The sequence below is a fragment of the Leptonotus elevatus genome, chromosome 3 (assembly GCF_054856555.1).
Source record: "Leptonotus elevatus isolate MCC_2025b chromosome 3, RoL_Lele_1.0, whole genome shotgun sequence".
Lineage (NCBI taxonomy): Eukaryota > Metazoa > Chordata > Actinopteri > Syngnathiformes > Syngnathidae > Leptonotus > Leptonotus elevatus.
Genome location: NC_141241.1, coordinates 12,888,120 through 12,896,134, shown reverse-complemented (window position 1 = coordinate 12,896,134; position 8,015 = coordinate 12,888,120). Strand labels below are relative to the sequence as shown.

General features: G+C 40.0%; 2 protein-coding genes across 4 annotated transcripts; one reads left to right on the top strand and one right to left on the bottom strand.

The window, feature by feature from the left end:
• Window positions 1–445: 445 nt before the first annotated feature.
• Window positions 446–7,457, bottom strand: LOC147176980 (uncharacterized). Of its 3 annotated transcripts, none has more exons than XM_086070398.1 (8): window positions 7,310–7,413; window positions 6,939–7,025; window positions 6,241–6,363; window positions 5,960–6,073; window positions 5,816–5,872; window positions 5,565–5,738; window positions 3,971–4,073; window positions 448–3,887 (listed from the first exon to the last, which is right to left on the bottom strand). In XM_086070398.1, the coding sequence occupies exons 3-8, from the start codon at window positions 6,358–6,360 to the stop codon at window positions 3,844–3,846; spliced, it is 612 nt and encodes a 203-aa protein (XP_085926524.1). In that variant the 5' UTR covers window positions 6,361–6,363; window positions 6,939–7,025; window positions 7,310–7,413; the 3' UTR covers window positions 448–3,843. The 3 variants fall into 3 exon arrangements, 2 of the variants coding, with proteins under 2 accessions (XP_085926525.1, XP_085926524.1); XR_015094291.1 differs by lacking the exon at window positions 7,310–7,413 and having other exon boundaries at window positions 457–702; window positions 1,883–3,887; window positions 6,939–7,233; XM_086070399.1 differs by lacking the exon at window positions 6,939–7,025 and having other exon boundaries at window positions 446–3,887; window positions 7,310–7,457.
• Window positions 986–3,713, top strand: LOC147176981 (uncharacterized). Its single transcript, XM_086070397.1, has 3 exons — window positions 986–1,091; window positions 1,336–1,457; window positions 1,905–3,713. The coding sequence occupies exons 1-3, from the start codon at window positions 1,086–1,088 to the stop codon at window positions 2,971–2,973; spliced, it is 1,197 nt and encodes a 398-aa protein (XP_085926523.1). The 5' UTR covers window positions 986–1,085; the 3' UTR covers window positions 2,974–3,713.
• Window positions 7,458–8,015: the final 558 nt, after the last annotated feature.

Below are 8,015 nucleotides of genomic sequence, written 5' to 3'. Positions count from 1 at the left end.
GCTAAATTTTGACATGGACGTTTTTCTACTGCGTTGCAACTGGAATTCCCCCAGTACAGACATTCCAAGCAAAGGGCTGTCATTAATCACGTGTTAAGAAAATAATAATGGTGATCTTTAAATTAACTCAAAATTGACGCCCCTTATCATTATTATTATTATTATTACATTTACCAAATCATCCATCTAAATAGACCCCCCCCTCCCCCTCATGAAACAATGATGCCATTAAGTATCAGTTCTGTAATCACCTTTATTTAAATTATCATGTAAAAACTTCAACTCAAAAGAAACCGTTAAGTGACATTACATCTGTAAAGAACAAAACTGCGACCTTTGCTCCACTCAGAAAAACTCGCTCTATGGCAGACGTGGCCGACAGTCGTCTGTAAATCATTGTATCTAATACCAAGTCACATTGTCTTCCAGTCACGTACTGTACCACCAATTACTTTTCCAGTATGTAGTAATCCAGAGGCTCCTGATTTATCAAGGCCTCTATTTAATTGGCTCACTTTATGTGAGTCACACAGTTGTATTTCCACTGGTGGTCATGTGTCCCACTGTGTGATAGCATAATAGTAACTGGGGGGCGGGGCTAAAGGAGGTGTGACACGCACGTGATACGTTGGGGTGGAGAGTCTGGATTTGGATTTGCCACCACCGTGTCAGCATGGCGGATGTCACACTTCCTCTCGAGACCTACAACAAATAGTGATCAATGATGTAACCGCGTGCTCGTGCTATTTTACACAATTGTTTTATCGCGAGAGTGGTAGCTCGCTAGCACATCCCTCTCAGTTCCCAACTTAAAACACACACAAAGTCACTGTCCCTAATAGATGAAACTCTCTTCGCTACAAGTCTGTGCTGTGTGCAGTGGGCCGGGCTTGGGGCCATGGAAATTGTCGCGTCAGAAGCCAGCTCTCCCTATAAGCACCTGTTCCTCTACGTCACACCAAGGTTGCAAGACTCAAAAGCTTGTGATCGCTTTCCAAAGGGGAGCATGTGCGTCGATAGTACACAGAGTATATATTCACCATCATGGTTTTTTAGCTCCATTCAGCTCCTTTCTTCACTACAACATGGAGGTAAGAGAAGACTTTTATGCCTTATTTAACTAAGCGAGTTTCACTTAGTCTGTATTGGAATGGAACTAAATAGCTAATAAGATGGAATAACTTTCCACTTCCCTTTTCTTGTTGTTTAACCAGGTTCTTATTGAATTATTAATCTGTACAAATTATTATCAGTCAAAGAATTCTGTCTGGACAAACGATACTGTAATACATTATTATATTTCCACTCAGTATATTGTCTCCTGTTTATATAAAGGTTGTAGGTCGCCATGCAGCTTCATTACTGGCGAGTCTGAACCACCAACGTGAACAAGCCAACTTGTGTGACTGCGTGCTCAGGCAGAGGCAGAACCCAGCTCATCTCTACCCAGCACACAAGTAAGTTACCGTCTGTATAAAAAGTCTACACACCCGTGTTCAATGATTTGTGTGATAGGTAATTTTTCAATTTTTTTTTAGCCATTTCTTTGACCTATAACCCAAATAAAATTACATATTTTCAAGCGGGGAAGTAAAAATCCACAACTAAAATATGGTTGCACAAGTGTGCACACTCACATAATTTGATGATTTGGCTATCACATTTGATTCCAGGTCATGTTAGATGGGAGTCAGCACACACCTGCCACCATTTAAAGAACCTCTGATTGATCCCAAATAAAGTCTAGATGTTCTAGAAGGCTTTTCCTGACATTTACTTTGTAGTCATATTTTACCAATTTATTCTTAGTACCCAAAATAATGGCAGCAGTGAGAAACCACTGACGTTTCTATTATTATTATTTTTTTAAATTACCCCCTACCTTTTACTTTTATCTCCATCAGGTGTATCCTATCTGCTTCCAGTCCAGTACTGGCCAGTATCCTATCCTCGACGGGTTCCCTGGTGGATCTGCAGGCTCCATGTCTGGCCGACTCGGTCCTGGAGCTGGTGTTGGACTTCATTTACACAGGAGTTCCGCCTCCCGCTCGGAGTTGGCAACAGTACCGCGATCTCCTTGCTGCTGCCCGCCTCTTGGAGATGGAGCAACTGCGGGAGGTTCTAATAAAGGCTCCACCGTCATGTGATGTTCCTCAGGATTTGGATCACAGTGTATCATACACCACTGAGTTGTGGAGCACAAATACTGAGAGAAAGCTACAAACAGGAGAAGAGCATAAACATGTGCTCCCTTTTATGACCCATGTGGACTACGGTTCTTTATCCTCCTCGTCCTCCTCTCTGTGCTGTGGGCCGATACCAGTCATACGTCACAGCAGCAGAGCCGAGACTCACCAGTGCTGGATTGATAACTCGCATGAGATTGTGGAAGACTCCTTTGCAAGGAGCTACTGTGAAGTTCAGAGTGCAAGCGAGGATGACTCCATGAAGAACCAGGAAGACAACCGTGGATTTGCCGAGACAAGAAAGCAGCAGGAGGATTCTAAGAAGTCGGAATCCGAGCTACTCGCCAGTTCATCGGAGCAGTCCAGTGACGAAGAAGACGCCAGGGTCGAACCTGCCAACCAAACGTCCTATCTTCTTCTAGACAAGGCGCTGGAACGTGGAGCAGTGTCTGTGATTGGTCACAATCACACAGACAAATCTAACACTGGGGCTTCATCTAACGATGCTAACATACATTTAGCGAAGGAAGATGTGGCGTGTAAAGAAGCCTACACAGCTCCCACCGTGTATGAGCCCGCTCGCCACCCCTTCCAGTGCTCCCTGTGCACGCGCTCCTTCAGCCAGCGCGGCACCTTGAACAGGCACATGCGCTCTCACCTGGGGGTGAGGCCCTTCTCCTGCCCCCGGTGCCCCATGACATTTTCCCGCCAATACCGTGTGACGGAGCACATGCGCGTACACCAGCGCTGCAGCGACTTTACCAAGCCCTCCGCTTCCTTGATTTGACGCAACATCTCTTTTGTGTGTATTGTATTTTCAAGTGCACATAAAACTGTTTGTAACGCATTTGTTTTAAAATTATACAAACACTTATTTATACACATAAACAGTATTAAGTAATGAATAACAAAAATATTGCACAGTGTAACAATCCTTATGTGTTTACAATACAAAAACTTCATCTTTTCCCAACTAAGAAACTTTTAGCACATCACCTCACAATATACATGGGTAAAAATGCCCAAGATGTACATTTTTAAATGAGCCATCGCTTTTTGTAGGTATAAAAAACTGGTTTGAAAGGGATTAACATTCAATAATCTAAAGCAAAAAAAAATAACTAGAGTGCGCTAAAATACTGTACTTCCTGTTTTTACTCTTTATTTTTTATTTTTTTTTGTGTGTCAAATTTAGTGTCAAACAATGATGTGCTGCCATCTCGTGTTCGACAGTGGAGTTACAACCAACAAAAACAGGAGGGCAAGACAAGCAAATTCTGCAAAAATAGTGGGACCGCAAACCTGGAACCTCAGGTGGCGTTACTGTACACTACAAGACCTTTTTTACTTTTACTGTTTATTTTTTGTTTTTTCATATTGCCACGGTCACGTAGCAAGAACTCAAATGGTAAATACTGAATACATTGTTGGATGTAGGTATTATTATTGAATAAACAATTATCAAAGTGCATGACACGACTATATTTTTCATCTTATACTTTTTTGTGTTTTTTTTATCACTCAGAAAGAAAGAAAAACATTATTAAATGCACGATGAGATGGAGTAATAAGATATGACAACATGATGCCAAAGTTAAGTAGTAAATTCTAATTGTAAGTTTGTACCCACTAACTTGCAGACTGTTCATCTTGTAATTCAGCTGGTGCTGAGTTGGCTGTTGTGGACATCACAACAATGGCCTAAAGAGAAAAGAAGAAACCTTACTGACAACTACATCAAATTAACATTGCACGTTTAAAAGCTTTTATTTTTGTAGGCCTACCTGACTCCGACTGGAACGTGGCCAGCGATGACATCACAATCAAAATAATCACACCAACAAAGACATAGAACATAAAGACGATGTACAGTGTCAGCCTGACGGTCTGAAAATAGATACGAACACTTCTTTAGAGACGTCACAACAAATCATCTTAACTTCCAGTCTCAGTAACATGAACTACAGTAAACCCTGTAACCTTAGCAACAAGAGTTATATCAAAAATCTGCCATTGCGTGGATAATAATGCTCTTTCCTTGACAATGTCAAAGAGGTATTTATTTAATATTATTTATTAATATTATTTTTGTTGCGGCAAGTAATTTTATTTAATGGTTAATATATTTTGTTGAACTGCCATAGAAAACTATTGGAGCACATTACAAGAACATTTACACATTACACATTTACATTACTCTTCAATATAATATTGTACATATATGTTGCATGATTTAGAATTAATGCTGTCACTATCAAATATTTTTAGAATCGATTAATCTGTCAATTATTATATCGATTAATCCACTCATTGGATTCATTTTAACTTTGCATTAAAGTGTATTACAAAAGCATTTTCGCCCTGATTACTGTTTATGAACTAATGATTGGTGTTTATTTCGTACTTGGTATTCCTATAGTGATTTTTTTTTTAAGGGGGGATTGATGTTGTGCTATGTTACCGGTTCGATCATTGTTTTCCAAAGAAAAAACAGATGTTTGCAAATGTCTTATTTTGATTAAACCCAGAAGATAATCAGTCTTATTTCATGAATGACAACAGAAATCAGTGAACAATTACTGTTGATATACTGAAATCAGAGGATTTGGACAATTTCTTATTTAAATAATGGCTCTAAATGATTACTTAATTATTAAAACACTTGTCTATCAATCACGGTGGCTGACTGGTTAGCACGTCCGCCTCCCAGTGCAAAGGTTGTGAGATCAAGTCCGGGCTTCGACCTTCCTGGGTGGAGTTTGCATGTTCTCCCCGTGCTTGCGTGGGTTTTCTCCGGGTACTCCGGGTTCCTCCCACATTCCAAAAACATGCATGGCAGGTGAATTGGACACTCCAAATTGTCCATAGGTGTGATTGTGAGTATGGTTGTTCGTGTCTGTGTGCCCTGCGATTGGCTGGCAACCAGTACAGGGTACACCCCGCCTACTGCCCGAAGCCAGCTGGGATAGGCTCCAGCAACCCCGCGACCCTTGTGAGGACAAGCGGTACAGAAAATGGATGGATGGATTGTCTATCAATCGATAAATTTTGACAGCTCTGTTTAGTATACTTTTTTTCCCCATCTACCTACCTTAGACAATTATGTCACAAGACATACTTTTTATCATTTTGTATGATTGTACTCAATACAATTTTCTAACATTATAAAATAATTATAGAAGTTGTAATATTTGGTATTACAAATACATTACAAGATTGTGTTTTTTTTTCTCATTAATACTAAATATTTTTTATGATCATTATCTGTCATTATTTTCTCAGTTTGTGCCATCACATACAAAGTGTACATGCATCCTATTACAACAACACCCAACAGAAAGCCAACAGTATAACAGTAAACATATGTACAGTATTTACAGAAATCTGTGAACTCAAACTGCTTTCCTCCTCCTCGTATGTCATGTTGTCGTCGACTGGATATACATCGTAGCTGCTGAAATAAATGAAGTGATCCATGGTGGGAATGACGATAATGGCGGTCCAAAATGACACCAGTGTGGCTATTATGCTTAGAGCCAAAGATATCGTCACCTAAATGTGGAAAAATAAAGATAAATTATTCCACTACCTTGAAACCCGTCTTTGAAATCTTGCAAAAATATGCTTACGTTTTTTTTTGTTGGGTTGTGTTCCGTTATAATATACAGAATCCCACATATTATGAACTGCAAGAAGAAGAAACTAAGCTTACTAATGTACTTCGCTTGTTGTGCATTGCAAACAGTACAAAGAGATACTTTGTGCGGACTCACTATTGCTCCAACCATGTACCCTGGTGGGATTATTCCAAATGATGAATGAGATAGATCTTCTGCCGTAGCAATGGTGATAATAATGAACGATGCTCCCAAGATAAGCATGGTAATCTGGAATAGTAGTTATAGTCAAAGGAGAACAAAAATGGTAAAAGTAGAATATAGTTGAAGTACAGTACGGATTCAACTCATTATGCAGTATGTACTCTGAGCTTCAGTCACACTTAATTGGCGGATGTCAATGTACAGTTAAATGGTGAAGCTGTGCGATGTCTGACCCCGACAAGTTGCGGTTGAGCGTTGATGAAGCGATGTAGAGGTTTAGCTCCTCCCACTCTGTCTTGGACAACATCACTGTTTTCACGAGTTTGGCTCACAGATAAGATCTCCACCGACATGTTCTAAAACAAACATGATGAACAGAGATCAGATAGTAAAGAAGTGAGAACTGTTAGATCTGGGACAGGGAACTACGCACATTTCTGTCTTTTTTGTCTACATGCTCCAAAGCTATTATGTACATTTCCAGTGTCCAGTGAAGGGGGAATTTAATTAGCAAAAGGAATTCCACTAAGTCTGCTGTCTAGTTTTTGTTTTGTTTTTGTTTTTTGAGAGAGATCTGGGATCTTATTTGCTTGCATAACTAGTATCTATGTCAACATCTCTAAAGAATTCGCACATGTTTTTCATTAAATAATGACCATGATATCAGACCATGATATCAGGTGTCAGTCAAAATGAACAAAACGTTTAAACTCATAATTCCGTTATGTCGATTGTCGCGCACACGCGCTTCTCATTAACCAACAACACATTCCGTGCAATGTCGCAACAATTTGACCATATCCTAGATCCCTTACAACAGGGAACTCTCCAGTTTCCTCCACGCATTTAGGTAGAAAAAAAATCCCCCCGCAATAAAACACATCTAGAAAAGCAAATATGGGGGACGTATAGTAAACAAGAAGAGGCCAACCTTTTTCCAGAGCTGGGAAACCAGTCTTCTGCCCTCCTCGTTCACATGAGGAGCAGTGTGTGCGTGTGTGCGTGTGCGTGTGTGCGTCTGTCAGGAAAGGAATGCAAAGAGCAGAGAGAGGGGAAAGGAAATAGATTCGATTTCCGGTTTTCTGATTAAAAGTGTGACTCTTGTTTTGTTTTGTTTGATCTGTAGCTCAAGAGGAGAGAAAAAACTCAAATGAATGCAAAAAGTAAATGACACCAACATCTTGGAGAGCTTGCAGCTGACATGAATTCGGGCGAGAGGCGAGTAAGCCGCGCCCCGGACTGGTCGCTAACCAATCGCATCCTGCATATGCACACATGGACAAACGATTCATTCGTACTCACAAGGATCGATCTCGATGTTTCGAACGCAACCAGGAAGTTGTTTTCATGTCGCCATTTTAAGAAGCCTCTTAACTATTTAGCTAGTTTAAATTGACTGCTGTTTCATTTGCGAAAATCTAATACTTGGTGCAATTGTCATGAATCACACTGAGTCGAAGCGGGACACGCCCTGCTGCAATTTGATTGGCTGCTGCATGACAGGACACGCAGGACAGCATTCAAGGCAAGAGGATGTGATGTGACTTCACTAAGGCGCCGTTATTATGGATCACCCTAACCCTAATCCTAACCGACTTGTTTTTTATTTTTATTTTGTACAAATGTGATACATATTTGAAATATTCATCTGATTATAACTGCGCAGCCAGGGCGCGTCCTGCAGCCAATCATATTGTAGAAGGGCGTGTCGACAGCGACGTTCGAAAATGGGCGTGTACCAGGTTCTCTCTTCTTTCCTTTTTTGGTCATCCTTAATTATTTTAGTTTATACATATTTGTCTGATATTTTTTTCCCATTTTTGGGCAATATTTAATATTAAAATTACTTGATCACACCAGCTTTTCTCATGAAAGTCTAATATACAGTATGTCTAACTCAGAAATGTGAATTGACATATGACATGGTAGTTTTTCTGTCTGACAAAAACTGAGTAATAGGTGCAGAACAGGTTCTTAACTAATTTAAAATGAGGCTAATAACTGTTAA

Coding starts and splice junctions, on each gene's coding strand:
- LOC147176981 (XM_086070397.1), top strand. Junction 1,458..1,904: donor CATCTCTACCCAGCACACAA/GTAAGTTACCGT, acceptor TATCTCCATCAG/GTGTATCCTATCTGCTTCCA.
- LOC147176980 (XM_086070399.1), bottom strand. CDS start 6,360: ATGTCGGTGGAGATCTTATCTGTGAGCCAAACTCGTGAAAACAGTGAT. Junction 5,873..5,959: donor GGTACATGGTTGGAGCAATA/GTGAGTCCGCAC, acceptor TTCTTCTTGCAG/TTCATAATATGTGGGATTCT. Junction 4,074..5,564: donor GTTTGAGTTCACAGATTTCT/GTAAATACTGTA, acceptor ATCTATTTTCAG/ACCGTCAGGCTGACACTGTA.